This window comes from Anolis carolinensis, chromosome 3, assembly GCF_035594765.1.
Source record: "Anolis carolinensis isolate JA03-04 chromosome 3, rAnoCar3.1.pri, whole genome shotgun sequence".
Taxonomy (NCBI): domain Eukaryota; kingdom Metazoa; phylum Chordata; class Lepidosauria; order Squamata; family Dactyloidae; genus Anolis; species Anolis carolinensis.
In genome coordinates this window covers 83,459,473-83,477,016 of record NC_085843.1, presented here as the reverse complement: position 1 = coordinate 83,477,016, position 17,544 = coordinate 83,459,473, and the positions used below count along the sequence as shown (strand labels likewise).

Here is a 17,544-nt window from a genome sequence, read left to right as displayed (position 1 = left end):
AACTCTGTAGCGTCCTCCATTATCCAGCGGATATTGGCAATTTGCTCTCTCGTTCCTCTGCCTTTTCTAAACCCAACTTGTGCATCTGGGAGCTCTTGCTCCATGTATTTTTGGAGTCTGCCTTGCAGGATCTTAAGCATTACTTTACTGGCATTTGAAATAAGTGCCACTGTACGAAAGTTTGAGCGTTCTTTAGCGTTTCCCCTTTTTTAAAAAAAAAATCTTTATTAGGTTATTATTTTTATAAATTCCTAAGGAGCATACATACATGGAGGGGAAAGGGTGGGGTGAATGGGGTTCGTTGCAAAAGGAGGAAGTGAGGGGAAAAGGGGGAGGGGAGGAAGAGAGAGGAGGTGGGAGGAGAAGGGATGGGGTAAAGGGGGAGGGGATCCACACATACACACAAAGGTTGAGGGGAGTTAAAAGTTGACTTCTGTTTCCCTTTTTTTGTATGGGGATATAAATTGATTTTTTCCAATCTGATGGCCATTCTTGTGTTTTCCATATTTGCTAACATATGACATGCATCATCTTGACAGCATCATCTGCCAAGATTTTAAACAACTCAGCTGGGATCCCATCGTCTCCTGCTGCCTTGTTATTAGCAATCTGTCACTGCCTCCATTCAACCTCATTCCTCAGGATGTCTGGTTCTAATTCACTAACCACACCGTCAAAGTTATTCTCTATATTATTATCCTTCCTATACAGATCTTCTGTATATTCTCGCCACCTTTTCTTGATCTCTTCAGCTTCTATTAGGTCCTTGCCATCTTTGTTTTTGATCATGTCCATTTTTTACCTGAAATTTGCCTCTGATGTTTTTGATTTTCTGGAAGAGGTCTCTTGTCCTTCCTATTCTTTTGTCTTCTCCAACTTCCATGCATTGCTTGTTTAAAAATAGTTCCTTGTCTCTTCTGGCTAACCTCTGGAATTGTGCATTTAATTGGGCATATCTCCCCCTATCATTGTTTCCTTTCGGCTTCCTTCTTTCTTGGGCTACTTCCAGTGTCTCAGCAGACAACCATCTTGCCTTCTTGGTTTTCTTTTTCTTTGGGACGTACTTTGTTGCCGCCTCCTGAACAATGTTGTGGACTTCTGTCCATAGTTCTTCTGGGACTCTATTTATTAAATCTAGTTCCTGAAATCTATTCTTCACCTCCACTGCATATTTACTAGGAATATTTGTGAGATCATATCTAATTGCTCTGTGTATTTTCCCCATACTCTTTAGTCTGGTTCTAAATTGTGAAATAAAAAGTTCTTGATCTGAACCACAGTCAGCTCCAGGTCTTGTTTTCACCGACTGAATGGATATCCGCCACATTTGGCTGCAAAGGATATAGTCAATCTGATTTCAGTGTTGACCATCTGGTGAAGTCCATGTATAAATCCGTCTTTTAGATTGTTGGAAGAGAGTTATGCACAGTGAATTTTCCTGGCAAAATTCTATCAGCCTACGTCCTGCTTCATTTTGTTGTCCCAAACCATGCTTGCCTGTGATCCCGCTTGTCATTTGACTGCCCACCTTAGCATTCCAATCTCCTGTAATGAGAATAATGTCTCTTTTTGGTGAATTATCCAGTAGGTCCTTCAGATCCTCATAGAATTGATCTAATTCTGCTTCTTCAGCAGCTGTGGTTGGGGCGTATAATTGGATCATTGTGATGTTAAACGGCTTGCCTTGAACTCGAATTGAGATCATTCTATCATTTTTTGGATTGTATCCAAGCACTGCTTTAGCAACTTTATTATTAACTATGAAGGCTACTCCATTTCTTCAGTGTTCCTCTTATCCACAGTAGTAGATCTGGTGGTCATCTGTTGTGAAGTGGCCCATTCCAGTCCATTTCATTTCACTGCCAGAATGTCTATCTTTAATCTTGATATCTCACCAATAACCATGTCTAATTTACCCTGGCTCATAGATCTTACATTCCAGGTTCCTATAGTGTGTTGATCTTTAGAACATCGGATTCGTCATTCACCTCCAGCACCGTTGGCCGTTAGCCTTCCTTTCAGCTTTGAGCTAACTGCGTCATCACCTCTGGGGCTAGTTGAGCTACTCCTCTGTCCTCCCCAGTAACATTTTGACCATCTTCCAACCTGGGAGTCCTCTATCTTCTGATGATATACCGACATATCTCTGGTTGTACTGATCCATTTAGTTTTCATGGCAAGAATACTGGAGTAGGTTGCCATTACCTTTCCCAGAGATCGTATTTAGTCTGACCTCTCTACCATTACCTTCCCGTCTTGGGTGCCCCTTCACGGTTTAGCTCATGGCATCATCAAGGTGTGCAAGCCCCAGCACCACATCAAGGTAACAATAATTTCCATTAGAATCAGTGTTATGTAGTGGCTAAAGCGTTGGATTTATAACTTTGGGGGCCAGGTTTCAAATCTCTACTCAGACATTAAAACAAGGTGGTGACCTTGATTAAGTCACACTTTCTGAGCCTCCGAGGAAGGCAAAGACAATTTCTGCCAAGGAAACATCATGATAGGTTAATTAATTAATTAATTAATTGTTTATTTATATCCCGCTTTATCTCTCCATATGGAGACTTAAAGTTCACAACTAAAAACATTTCAATACAACTTAAAATATGCAAATATACAAATATTAAAACAGTATTTGTGATGACTCATGGGCCTTGTAGTCCTGCTCATGACATTGTAATGCCTGATGAAGAAGAAAACTTGGGTTTTTTACCTTCCCAGTCAGAACTGGAATCTTCTCAGCCAGATCTTTCCCAGGCAGATCTGGGAACCTTGCACCTGCAAGAAAGTTGTGTCCCAGAAGTATGTCAAACAAACCCTGAGCCTACATCTCCCGTGTTCTCTCGCCATGAGTTTTGTAAACAACAGAGGGGTTTGGAAGCAGCTTCGCGCAGGAGTGCTAGAATAGCAGCTAAGAATGTAGCCAATTAAGTCTGCTTTTCGTGAGAATCTTTAAGGAGTCAAACATCTGGTCTCAGAGTTTAGCTTTCGTTTCTGGTTCCCAGAGAACTGCTTCGGCGGGAAAGTTAGACTCTATATAGGTGTTTTACCCGCGAAGTAACTTCGCGGAGTCAATTCGTCAGCCTCCGGAGCGAGTTGTGTCTGAACAGCGCGCTCCGCTTCAAGCCTCGTTCCTGCTCAAGCCTTGTCCTTGTTTCCAGCCTTCGCTCCTGTTTCCCAGCCTATGTTTACCTACGGACCTTGCCTTGTTTCCCAGGACTAAACCTTGCCTTGTTTCACGGATTTTACCAAGTTATTCCACGGACCTTGTTCTTGTTCCTCGTTACCTTGTTCTTGTTCCTCGTTACCTTGTTCCACGATTCAAGCCTTGTTTCAAGTATCAAGTTATTTCCTAGCCTTGCTCAAGTTCATGGACTAAAGGACCTTGTCATCTCCCCTCACTTTGCCTGGCAAAGTGAGTGTTTCGGTTATTGGATTACAACTTTGGACCTTAATATTTCATATTGGACATTGTTTCCTTGGACTAATTTTGACCTTTCCTGAAAGGTCTGCTTCTGGACTAACTTTTACATTTGCTTTTATTAACTTTATATATTTCCTTAATAAAGATATTAGATAGAATCTGGCCTCTGCGTATGGTTATTGGTGCTCTGTAGCCTGGGTCGTGACAGTTTGACTCCGCCACCCATAAGCACCAATTAACCAAGGCCAGAATGTCTACCGGAACCGTGCCGGGCGGCCAGCCGATTACCTACACCATCGACAAGGATGAGGTGGACCGGATCCGTGATAAGCTCAATGCACAGGATGGGGAAATAAAGGGTTTGAAGGAACGCGGAATCCGTCTTCCGGCCATGGCGTTGCCAACCAAGTTTACTGGAGAAGCTTCTAAGGTTCATGTTTTCCGTCGCCAATGTCAAGCTTATCTAGAGGCCCGTGATGCCGAGTTTCCCCAGGAAGACATCAAGGTGGCGTGGATTTACAGTCTCCTAGACGGGCCAGCGGCTAACTGGGCGACGGCTCTGTTCGACCAAGCCTCCCCACATCTAAGGTCAGCGCAACATTTCTTGGACCACCTTAAGGCGACCTGGGGAATCGAGGACAATTTGGAGGCAGCCGGGCACAAACTCCGCCGCCTCTTCCAAGGAGACAGACCCATGTCTCAGTACATAGCCGAGTTCCGAGTGCTGGCCCACAACACCGGCTGGAACGATGTTGCCCTCAGAGGACAATTTCGGGAGGGTCTCAACATTGAAATGCTGGAGGAAATCTCCAAGGTGGATCCTCCCCAAACGCTTGAAGCACTCATCGATCAATGTTTACGGGCTGAAGTCATGATTGCCAACAGGAAACAGTGGGTACGAGGCCAGAGCGGTAGAGCTGGGGCAAAACCCCCCGCTCCCGCCAGCGTTCAGCCGCGCCCAGTGTGGAGACCCCCACCACCATCCCCATACCCCAGAGGGAGCGAGGAGGTGCCGATGCAGTTGGGCAATGTGCGTCCCAGATTAGATGCCGCCGAGAAGGCCCGCCGCCAACGCCTAAATCTCTGTTGGTATTGCGGGAATGGGGGCCACTTCGTCAGAGAGTGCCCAGCCAAAGGGAAGCCCGCCGCCCGTCTTGCGGCGGCGTCCTCCACGGAGACGAAGGCGTCTGAGGCGGCTGGCACACAGCCGGCGGGGGAAGCCAACGACCGGGCGTAGAGAGGCTCGCCAACCCGGTCAAGAAACCCATTCAAGAGCCGCCAACCGGGGTCCTGTTCCTTCTAGTGGTCACCTTATGGTCAGCAAAAAAGGGACCCGTCATGATCCACGCCATGATAGACTCAGGAGCTACCAACAATTTCATTGATAGAGAGTATGCCGACTCTCTGGGATTACAATATCATGACTTCAAGAATGCCCGTGTGGTGCAAGCCATCGATGGCCGTCCTCTCAAGACGGGCCCCGTAAGCCAGTGGTCGGAATCCACCAGGATGTGGATAAGGGAACATATGGAAGAGATTTCCTTCTTTGTTACTGAGGTTCCCCATTTCCCTGTGATTTTGGGGATTCCATGGCTGACACTTCACGACCCAAGCATCTCCTGGTCCAACAGAGAACTGCAGTTTGCTTCAAGGTACTGCCAAAATCATTGCCTCGTAGCCAAGGTCTGTCATGCCACAGACACCGAGCCCATTATCACCTTGCCAAAGAAGTACTCCGAGTATTGGGATGTATTCAATGAAAAAGAAGCCGAGAAATTACCCCCACATAGACCTTATGACTGTGCCATTGACTTGGTGGAGGGGGCCCCGATCCCGCGAGGGCATCTCTACTCCCTGACTGAACCAGAGCAAGAAGCTCTCAGGGAATTCATAGAGACAAACCTTCGCAAGGGATTCATCAGACCCTCTCAATCCCCAGCCGCCTCCCCAGTGATGTTTGTGAAGAAGAAGTCAGGGGAATTACGCTTGGTGGTGGACTACAGAGCATTGAACAATATCACTAAGCGGAACAGCTATCCCCTGCCCTTAATCTCGGATCTATTAGACCGACTTCGAGGAGCCAAGGTCTACACCAAGCTGGACCTACGGGGGGCTTATAATCTAGTTCGCATCAGAGAAGGGGACGAGTGGAAGACCGCCTTCCAGACTAAATTCGGATTATTCGAGTCCCGAGTTATGAATTATGGATTATGCGGAGCTCCCGCAACGTTTCAGCATTTTGTCAATGACATTTTTCAGGACTATCTAGATCGGTTCTTGATCATCTACCTGGACGATTTTTTGGTGTTTTCTAGATCACAATCAGAACATGAGAACCACGTTAAAATGGTGTTACAACGATTGCGGGATCATGGACTTTATGCCAAGCTGGAAAAATGCGCTTTTGATCTACAAGAGGTAGATTTCCTGGGGTACCGCATCTCGCCTCTAGGGCTCTCCATGGACCCGGCAAAAGTTTCAGCAGTATTGGAATGGCGGGCGCCAACCAACAAGAAAGAGGTGCAGCGATTCTTGGGGTTCGCGAACTACTACCGCAAGTTCATTCCAGATTTTGCCCGCTGGTCTGACCCAATCACCAGCTGCATCCGTGGGAAACAGCCCTTCCGCTGGACTGATCAAGCAGAGAAAGGGTTCCAGCAACTAAAGAAATTATTCACATCCCAGCCAATCCTTCAGCATCCAGATCCTGAAACCCTTTTTGTGGTGCAAGCGGACGCCTCTGATGTGGCAATTGGGGCTGTGCTCCTACAACCGGTGGGAGATCACCTTCATCCTTGTGCCTATTATTCTCGTCAACTTACCGCACCAGAGAGGAACTATACCATTTGGGAAAAAGAACTATTAGCCATAAAGGCAGCTTTTGAAACTTGGAGACATTGGCTAGAAGGGGCCAAATTTCCCATTGAAGTCCACACTGATCATCGGAATCTAGAACATCTAAGAACTGCCCGCAAGCTAAATCAGAGGCAGCAACGTTGGGCTTTATTCTTTGAACGTTTCAACTTCCAGATTCATTATGTGACCCCAGCCCAAACCAAGCAAGCAGACGCCCTGTCACGTAAACCGGAATACGCTGCAGGACGCAAGGAGACCTTTGAATCCCAACTACTACAACCCGAGAACTTTGCCACGCTCACAGTGGGGAACACCAAATCCACTCCCATTGATTCAACTCCCTCTACTCCAGGACCCATCTGTGCTCAAGAAATCAGGGCTAGTCAGCAAGCAGATGCCTGGGCGCAGGACCAACTTCGTCAAGGTCTGCATTTTCCCTTTTCGCTTAAAGATGGACTGCTTTGCTATAGAAATCATGTTTATATCCCACCCGGACCGGGCAGGGAAAAAGCACTTCGTCTGTGTCATGACTGCAAACCAGCAGGGCATTTCGGACTATTTAAAACCATGCATTTGATCCTAAGAGATTTCTGGTGGCCCAAGATCCGCAAAGATGTGGAAAAATATGTCAACACCTGCCCAGTATGCCAGCGCTCCAAGATAAGAAGGGAGAAGCCCTCAGGGCTTCTACACCCCCTTCCTACCCCATCTCGCCCATGGGAAATAATTTCTGCGGATTTTATCACTGACTTACCACCTTCCTGTGGATTCACCACGATCCTAGTGGTGGTGGACCTTTTCACCAAGTTAGCCCATTTCATTCCCTGTGAAGGCCTTCCCACGGCCCAAGAGACTGCAGATTTATTCCTCCAACATGTTTTCAGACTACATGGATTGCCCAAGAGTTTGGTCACAGACCGTGGATCCCAATTCACCTCTCGTTTCTGGAAGGCACTACAAAAACTATTGGGCATAGACTCTCGTTTATCTTCAGCTCATCATCCCCAAACGGATGGGCAAACGGAGCGCACCAATGCCACTTTGGAACAGTACCTTCGCTGTTATGTAAACTACCAACAGGACAATTGGACTTCTCTGTTACCACTGTCGGAGTTTGCCTACAACAATGGGGTCCAGGCTTCTACAAAAGAAATGCCGTTCTTTGCAAACTACGGCTTCCATCCACGTTTCTTTCCCCCTGTCATTGAAACTTCAGAAGTTCCCGCAGCAGAAGAATGGCTGCAGGAACTCACAGCGGTAGTTTGCCCTCCCATCGCCCTTGCCGGAAGTTAGATGCCCGTTTCATTGGTCCCTATCCAGTGGTGGCACAATTAAACCCCGTGACTTTCAAACTCCAACTTCCGCGTTCAATGCGCATTCACCCAGTGTTTCACCGCTCCCTGCTCCTTCCGGCGGATGGTGTGCGGCCAGATGTAGACCGGCCGGCCCCCGTCCCTATTTTGGTGGATGGGGAGGACGAGTTCGAGGTTCAGGACATTTTGGATTCTCGCTTTCACCGCCGCCGCCTGCAATATCTCATTGACTGGGTGGGTTTTGGCCCTGAGGAACGCTCTTGGGAAGACGCCTCCACAGTCCATGCTCCTGATCTAACCCGTCGCTTTCATCAAACCTATCCCGCCAAGCCGCGACCTCGCGCCTCGGGGAGAGAGTCCCAGTTTGGGAGGGGCCTTGAGGAGGGGGATAGTGTGATGACTCATGGGCCTTGTAGTCCTGCTCATGACATTGTAATGCCTGATGAAGAAGAAAACTTGGGTTTTTTACCTTCCCAGTCAGAACTGGAATCTTCTCAGCCAGATCTTTCCCAGGCAGATCTGGGAACCTTGCACCTGCAAGAAAGTTGTGTCCCAGAAGTATGTCAAACAAACCCTGAGCCTACATCTCCCGTGTTCTCTCGCCATGAGTTTTGTAAACAACAGAGGGGTTTGGAAGCAGCTTCGCGCAGGAGTGCTAGAATAGCAGCTAAGAATGTAGCCAATTAAGTCTGCTTTTCGTGAGAATCTTTAAGGAGTCAAACATCTGGTCTCAGAGTTTAGCTTTCGTTTCTGGTTCCCAGAGAACTGCTTCGGCGGGAAAGTTAGACTCTATATAGGTGTTTTACCCGCGAAGTAACTTCGCGGAGTCAATTCGTCAGCCTCCGGAGCGAGTTGTGTCTGAACAGCGCGCTCCGCTTCAAGCCTCGTTCCTGCTCAAGCCTTGTCCTTGTTTCCAGCCTTCGCTCCTGTTTCCCAGCCTATGTTTACCTACGGACCTTGCCTTGTTTCCCAGGACTAAACCTTGCCTTGTTTCACGGATTTTACCAAGTTATTCCACGGACCTTGTTCTTGTTCCTCGTTACCTTGTTCTTGTTCCTCGTTACCTTGTTCCACGATTCAAGCCTTGTTTCAAGTATCAAGTTATTTCCTAGCCTTGCTCAAGTTCATGGACTAAAGGACCTTGTCATCTCCCCTCACTTTGCCTGGCAAAGTGAGTGTTTCGGTTATTGGATTACAACTTTGGACCTTAATATTTCATATTGGACATTGTTTCCTTGGACTAATTTTGACCTTTCCTGAAAGGTCTGCTTCTGGACTAACTTTTACATTTGCTTTTATTAACTTTATATATTTCCTTAATAAAGATATTAGATAGAATCTGGCCTCTGCGTATGGTTATTGGTGCTCTGTAGCCTGGGTCGTGACAGTATTAAACATTAGTAATAAAGCAGTCCATGTTAAAACCATGAAAGCCTATAAAATCACAACAGTCCTTGATGGTCTTAAACACCCCCCTGTTATGTCAGCTCCACTAGCTGCCAGTCTGCTACTGAGCACAATTCAAAGTGCTGACGTTAGCCTATAAAACCCTAAGCGACTCTGGCCCAGCTTACCTGTCTGAACTTATCTCCCTCTATGATCCAGTTTGAGCGTTAAAATCTGCCGGGGAGGCTGTGATGACTCATGGGCCTTGTAGTCCTGCTTATGACACTGTAATGCCTGATGATGAAGAAAACTTGGGTTTTTTACCTTCCCAGTCTGAACTGGAATTTTCTCAGCCAGATCTTTCCCAGGCAGATCTGGGAACCTTGCACCTGCAAGAAAGTTGTGACCCAGAAGTATGTCAAACAAATCCGGAGCCCACTTCTCCTGTGTTCTCCCGCCATGAGTTTTGTAAACAACAGAGAGGTTTGGAAGCTGCTTCGCGCAGGAGTGCGAGGATAGCAGCCAAGAATTCAGCCAATTAAGTCTCCTTTTTCGTGAGAATCCTTAAGGAGTCAAACATCTGGTCTCAAAGATTAGCTTTCGTTTCTGGTTCCCAGAGAACTGCTTCGGCGGGAAAGTTAGACTCTATATAGGTGATTTACCCGCGAAGTAACTTCGCGGAGTCAATTCGTCAACCTCCGGAGCGAGTTGTGTCTGGACAGCGCGCTCCGTTTCAAGCCTCGCTCCTGCTCAAGCCTTGCCCTGCTTTCCAGCCTTCGCTCCTGTTTTTGCCTTTGTTTACCTACGGACCTTGCTTGTTTCCCAGATTAAACATTGCCTTGTATCACGGATTTTACCAAGTTCTTCCACGGACCTTGTTCTTGTTCCTTGTTACCTTGTTCCACGTTTTAAGCCTTGTTTCAAGTATCAAGTTATTTCCTAGCCTTGCTCAAGTTTATGGACTAAAGGACCTTGTCATCTCCCCTCACTTTGCCTGGCAAGGTGAGTGTTTCGGTTATTGGATTACAACTTTGGACCTTAATATTTCATATTGGACATCGCCTTTTTGGGCTAATTGAGACCTTTCCTGAAAGGTCTGCTTTTGGACAATTTCATATACTTGCTTTTATTAACTTTATATATTCCTACAATAAAGATATTAGTTAGATTCTGGCCTCTGTGTTTGGTTATTGGTGCCTTTGCAGCCTGGGTCCTGACAGTTTGACTCCGCCACCCATAAGCACCAATTAACCAAGGCCAGAATGTCGACCGGAGCCGCGCCGGCTGGGCAGCCGCTCAGCTACACCATCAGCAAAGATGAAGTGGATCGCATCCGTGACAGACTCAACGCGCAGGATGGAGAAATAAAAGGATTGAGGGAGCGCGGAGTCCGCCTCCCGGCCATGGCGTTGCCAACTAAGTTTTCTGGAGAAGCTTCCAAGGTCCAAGTTTTCCGCCGCCAGTGCCAGGCTTACCTAGAGGCCCGTGCCGCCGAGTTTCCCCAAGAAGACATCAAGGTGGCGTGGGTTTACAGCCTTCTAGACGGACCAGCGGCCAGCTGGGCGACGGCCCTATTCGATCAAGCCTCTTCCCACCTAAGAACAGCGCAACGCTTCTTGGATCACCTTAAGGAGACCTGGGGAATCGAGGACAATTTGGAGGCAGCCGGCCATAAACTCCGGCGCCTCTTTCAAGGAGACAGACCCATGTCTCAGTACATAGCTGAGTTCCGAGTGCTGGCCCACAGCACCGGCTGGAACGATGTAGCCCTCAGGGGGCAATTTCGGGAGGGTCTCAACATTGAAATGCTGGAAGAAATCTCCAAGGTGGACCCTCCCCAGTCCCTCGAAGCACTCATTGACCAATGTTTACGGGCTGAAGTCTTGATTGCCAACAGGAAACAATGGGTACGTGGTCAGAGCGGTAGAACTGGGGCAAAACCCCCCGCTCCCGCCAGCGTCCAGCCGCGTCCAGTGTGGAGACCCCCACCACCAACCCCATACCCCAGAGGGAGCGAGGAGGTGCCGATGCAGTTGGGCAACGTGCGACCCAGGTTAGATGCCGCCGAGAAGGCCCGCCGCCAACGCCTAAATCTCTGCTGGTATTGCGGAAATGGGGGCCACTTCGCCAGAGAGTGTCCAGCCAAAGGGAAGCCCGCCGCCCGTCTTGCGGCGGCGTCCTCCACGGAGACGAAGGCGTCTGAGACGGCTGGCACACAGCCGGCGGGGGAAGCCAACGACCGGGCGTAGAGAGGCTCGCCAACCCGGTCAGAAAACCCATTCAAGAGCCGCCAACCGGGGTCCTGTTCCTTCTAGTGGTCACCTTATGGTCAGCAAAAAGGGGACCCGTCATGATCCACGCCATGATAGACTCCGGAGCCACCAACAACTTCATTGACAGAGAGTATGCCGACTCTCTGGGATTACAATATCATGACTTCAAGAATGCCCGTGTGGTGCAAGCCATAGACGGCCGCCCCCTCAAGACGGGGCCCGTAAGCCAGTGGTCAGAACCCACCAGGATGTGGATAAGGGAACATATGGAAGAGATTTCTTTCTTTGTTACCGAGGTTCCCCATTTCCCTGTGATTTTGGGAATCCCGTGGCTGACTCTCCACGACCCAAACATCTCCTGGTCCAACAGAGAACTGCAGTTTGCTTCAAAGTACTGCCAAAACCATTGCCTCGTAGCCAAGGTCTGCCATGCCACAGAGACCGAGCCCATCATCACCCTGCCCAAGAAGTACTCCGAGTATTGGGATGTATTCAATGAAAAAGAAGCCGAGAAATTACCCCCACATAGACCTTATGACTGTGCCATTGACTTGGTGGAGGGGGCCCCGATCCCGCGAGGGCACCTATACTCCCTGACTGAACCGGAGCAAGAAGCTCTCAGGGAATTCATAGAGACAAACCTTCGCAAGGGATTCATCAGACCCTCTCAATCCCCAGCCGCCTCCCCAGTGATGTTTGTGAAGAAGAAGTCAGGGGAATTACGCTTGGTGGTGGACTACAGAGCATTGAACAATATCACCAAGCGGAACAGTTATCCCCTGCCCTTAATCTCGGATCTACTGGACCGACTTCGAGGAGCCAAGGTCTACACCAAGCTGGATCTTCGAGGGGCTTATAATCTAGTTCGCATCAGAGAAGGGGACGAGTGGAAGACTGCCTTTCAGACTAAATTCGGATTATTCGAGTCCCGAGTTATGAATTATGGATTATGCGGAGCCCCCGCAACGTTCCAGCATTTTGTCAATGATATTTTTCAGGACTATCTAGATCGGTTCTTGATAATCTACCTGGACGATTTTTTGGTGTTTTCTAGATCACAATCAGAACATGAGAACCACGTCAAAATGGTGTTACAACGTTTGCGAGATCATGGACTTTATGCCAAGTTGGAAAAATGCGCTTTCGATCTACAAGAGGTAGATTTCCTTGGTTACCGTATCTCGCCTCTAGGGCTCTCCATGGATCCAGCCAAGGTTTCAGCAGTATTGGAATGGCGGGCGCCAACTAACAAGAAAGAGGTGCAGCGTTTCTTGGGGTTCGCGAACTATTACCGCAAGTTCATTCCAGATTTTGCCCGCTGGTCTGACCCAATCACTAGCTGCATCCGTGGAAAACAGCCCTTCCGCTGGACTGATCAAGCAGAGAGAGGGTTTCAGCAACTAAAGAAATTATTCACGTCCCAGCCAATTCTACAGCACCCAGATCCTGGAACCCCTTTTGTTGTGCAAGCGGACGCCTCGGATGTGGCAATTGGGGCTGTACTCTTACAACCGGTGGGAGACCACCTTCATCCCTGTGCCTTTTACTCCCGTCAACTAACCACACCAGAGAGAAATTACACCATTTGGGAAAAGGAACTACTGGCCATAAAGGCAGCCTTTGAAACTTGGAGACATTGGCTAGAAGGGGCCAAATTTCCCATTGAAGTCCACACTGATCATCGAAATCTAGAACATCTAAGAACTGCCCGCAAACTAAATCAGAGGCAGCAACGTTGGGCTTTATTCTTTGAACGTTTTAACTTCCAGATCCATTATGTGACCCCAGCCCAAACCAAGCAAGCAGACGCCCTGTCACGTAAACCGGAATACGCTGCAGGACGCAAGGAGACCTTTGAATCCCAACTACTACAACCCGAGAACTTTGCCACGCTCACAGTGGGGAACACCAAATCCACTCCCATTGGTTCAACTTCCTCTACTCCAGGACCCATCTGTGCTCAAGAAATCAGGGCTAGTCAGCAAGCAGATGCCTGGGCGCAGGACCAACTTCGTCAAGGTCTGCATTTTCCCTTTTCGCTTAAAGATGGACTGCTTTGCTATAGAAATCATGTTTATATCCCACCCGGACCGGGCAGGGAAAAAGCGCTTCGTCTGTGTCATGACTGCAAACCAGCAGGGCATTTCGGACTATTTAAAACCATGCATCTGATCCTAAGGGATTTTTGGTGGCCCAAGATCCGCAAGGATGTGGAAAAATATGTCAACACCTGCCCAGTATGCCAGCGCTCCAAGATAAGAAGGGAGAAACCCTCAGGGCTTCTACATCCCCTTCCTACCCCATCTCGACCATGGGAAATAATTTCTGCGGATTTCATCACTGACCTACCACCTTCCTGTGGATTCACCACGATCCTAGTGGTGGTGGACCTTTTCACCAAGTTAGCCCATTTCATACCCTGTGAAGGTCTCCCCACGGCCAAAGAGACTGCAGATCTATTCCTTCAACATGTTTTTAGACTACATGGATTGCCCAAGAGTTTACTCTCAGACCGTGGATCTCAATTCACCTCTCGTTTTTGGAAGGCACTACAAAAACTATTGGGCATAGACTCTCGCTTATCTTCAGCTCATCATCCTCAAACAGATGGGCAAACGGAGCGCACCAATGCCACCTTGGAGCAGTATCTTCGCTGTTATGTAAACTACCAACAGGACAATTGGGCTTCTCTGTTACCACTGTCAGAGTTTGCTTATAACAATGGAGTTCAAGCTTCTACAAAAGAAACGCCGTTCTTTGCAAACTACGGCTTCCACCCACGTTTCTTTCCCCCTGTCATTGAAACTTCAGAAGTTCCCGCAGCAGAGGATTGGCTGCAGGAACTCACAGCGGTACAACAACTTTTGCTCCAGCAACTGGACCAAGCCAAGGAGGACTATAAACGCCACGCTGACAAACATCGCCAGCCGGGCCCCGAAATCAAGGTAGGAGATCGGGTTTTCCTGTCCACTCGCTTTCTGCCCTCCCACCGCCCTTGCCGGAAGTTAGATGCCCGTTTCATTGGCCCTTATCCAGTGGTGGCGCAATTAAACCCCGTGACTTTCAAACTCCAACTTCCGCGTTCAATGCGCATCCACCCAGTGTTTCACCGTTCCCTGCTCCTTCCGGCGGATGGTGTGCGTCCTGATACAGACCAACCGGCTCCCCCTCCTGTTTTGATGAATGGGGAGGAGGAGTTCGAGGTTGAGGACATTTTAGATTCTCGCTTTCACCGCCGCCGCCTGCAATATCTCATTGACTGGGTGGGTTTTGGCCCTGAGGAGCGCTCTTGGGAAGACGCCTCCACAGTTCACGCTCCTGATCTAACCCGTCGCTTTCATCAGACCTATCCCACCAAACCGCGGCCTCGCGCCTCGGGGAGAGAGTCCCAGTTTGGGAGGGGCCCTGAGGAGGGGGATAGTGTGATGACTCATGGGCCTTGTAGTCCTGCTTATGACACTGTAATGCCTGATGATGAAGAAAACTTGGGTTTTTTACCTTCCCAGTCTGAACTGGAATTTTCTCAGCCAGATCTTTCCCAGGCAGATCTGGGAACCTTGCACCTGCAAGAAAGTTGTGACCCAGAAGTATGTCAAACAAATCCGGAGCCCACTTCTCCTGTGTTCTCCCGCCATGAGTTTTGTAAACAACAGAGAGGTTTGGAAGCTGCTTCGCGCAGGAGTGCGAGGATAGCAGCCAAGAATTCAGCCAATTAAGTCTCCTTTTTCGTGAGAATCCTTAAGGAGTCAAACATCTGGTCTCAAAGATTAGCTTTCGTTTCTGGTTCCCAGAGAACTGCTTCGGCGGGAAAGTTAGACTCTATATAGGTGATTTACCCGCGAAGTAACTTCGCGGAGTCAATTCGTCAACCTCCGGAGCGAGTTGTGTCTGGACAGCGCGCTCCGTTTCAAGCCTCGCTCCTGCTCAAGCCTTGCCCTGCTTTCCAGCCTTCGCTCCTGTTTTTGCCTTTGTTTACCTACGGACCTTGCTTGTTTCCCAGGATTAAACATTGCCTTGTATCACGGATTTTACCAAGTTCTTCCACGGACCTTGTTCTTGTTCCTTGTTACCTTGTTCCACGTTTTAAGCCTTGTTTCAAGTATCAAGTTATTTCCTAGCCTTGCTCAAGTTTATGGACTAAAGGACCTTGTCATCTCCCCTCACTTTGCCTGGCAAGGTGAGTGTTTCGGTTATTGGATTACAACTTTGGACCTTAATATTTCATATTGGACATCGCCTTTTTGGGCTAATTGAGACCTTTCCTGAAAGGTCTGCTTTTGGACAATTTCATATACTTGCTTTTATTAACTTTATATATTCCTACAATAAAGATATTAGTTAGATTCTGGCCTCTGTGTTTGGTTATTGGTGCCTTTGCAGCCTGGGTCCTGACAGAGGCCCACCCCCTTCGCAGTCGTAATTGTTGAGATTGAGAGAAAGGACCTTCTCTGTGGTGGCCCCTCAGCTATGGAACTCCCTCCCCAGTGACAGCAAATCGGCCTCCTCCCTCCTGGTCTTTTATAAAAAAGTTAAATCCTGGCTTTGGAAGCAGGAGTTTGGCAAGTAGAAAAATTTAAGTGCAATAGACTCTCACGGAACCAACATAAGTAATCAGGACAACAATTTCGGGATTGGTGCTATGTTTTACATGTTTTAATTGGTTTTAATTGTATGTTATATGTTTATTGATTTTGATGGTCATTGTGTTATGTTTAATTGTGTTATGATATGTTGTTTTTATTTTATCATTTTGTACTGCTCTGGGCATGGCCCCATGTTAGCCGCCCCGAGTCCCCGTTGGGGAGATGGTGGCGGGGTATAAAGTTTTTATTATTATTATTATTATTATTATGTATTGTTTGATTTTTATATAATTGTGGCATTGAATATTTGCCAAAATTGGAAGCCGCTCTGAATTCCCCTCGGGGTAAGAAGAGCGAGGTAGAAATAAAGTAAATAAATAAATAAATCTTTTAAAGCCTGCCTGAATAAGAAGGTTTTAGCCTGCTGCTAGAAGGACAGCAGGGAGGGGGCCATTCTGACCGCTGGGCAGGAAGTTCCAGAGTTGTGAGGCAGCCACCGAGAAGGTCCAACCGAACTTGAGATGGAGCTTGGACTGAAAAAAGGTCTCAGGGCCTGGGCAGGTTTGTATAAGGGGATGTGGTCAGCCACATAACAGACTACCAGCCAGTAGAGTTGCTGCAACAGGGGGATAGCCCCAAAGATTCACTTTGGGGTTACTGTAAGTTGGAAACAGCTTGAAGGCATGCAATGACATTTATCTTACAGAATCCATCTGTTCTTAATTTCATAACTCATTTCTTATTAGCATTCGTTTAAATTATATATTTTTATTTTTTAAAATAATGTTCTTGTTAATTAGTGCGGGGAAATTAAAATAAATGATATTGGTGTTGTTTTGATGCGGTCACTTACTTTGTCTCTAAAATTATCATGACAGAGAAAGATGGTGGCCAAGAATCTAATGTTAATTTGAGGGAAAACAAATTGAAGACTACTTGTTCTCCTTTGCCAGCACAGCTCCTTGTCTTAATAATATAAAGCTTATGTGGCATCTCCTACATACACGCTGCAGCGATAAAATGACTTCTGTGGCTGTGGGAGGTCAAGCTAAGGGTTATTTTGATTCACCTGCTGTTTTCTTTTCAACCATCTGAAAAGATCCTTTTCTTCACTTTGTTATCCCCTAGATTGTAAGACATCAACCAGAAACAAAAATGCAAACTTGTAGATGTATACATTATTACTTTATCTTGAATTTACTATTCCTAACACTTCTATTTCCCTACCTTTCCAGTTCGGTTTCACATTGCCCATTTATATGAAACCCAGGTAAGTGCACAATCCTCTTTGGTTAATGAAACTGCTTACATTATAATAGTGTCGTGTAGTATGTTGCATTGAGCTAAAGATATGTTATGAGTGTTGACTGAATATACTCTGAAGTGATATTTGACAGGAGATAGAATACTTCATATCATTAAGCAGCACTGTTTTTGTTCCGAATGGTCCCTTATCAAAGCAGCACATAGACAAATCAGTTTTCCTCTGCAGCATTGTGATAGTATTCCATTCATTCAGTGATTCTTAATTGTTGTAATGATACTAGGAAGCTCATAACAGAAAAATCAGGAGGGTAGCTAGTAGTGTCAAAGCAGCAGCTAATAGCGATCAAATGTTGCAAAAAACAATTATTGGTGAGTATTCTCCCTCACCCCACATGCAGTCCATCTGATTGGCAAGTATGTACTTCTCTCACAACTAGAGG

General features: G+C 47.3%; 1 protein-coding gene across 11 annotated transcripts in view; it reads left to right on the top strand.

Moving 5' to 3' along the window:
* The window catches only part of kdm6a (lysine demethylase 6A), a 218,523-nt gene that overhangs the window by 135,160 nt on the left and 65,819 nt on the right, over positions 1 to 17,544 (top strand). For all 11 annotated transcript variants that reach the window (XM_062975178.1, XM_062975175.1, XM_062975176.1 and 8 more), the window contains one exon: positions 17,074 to 17,108. In XM_062975178.1, the coding sequence (XP_062831248.1) occupies positions 17,074 to 17,108 (35 nt within the window). The remainder of the gene's footprint in view (positions 1 to 17,073; positions 17,109 to 17,544) is intronic.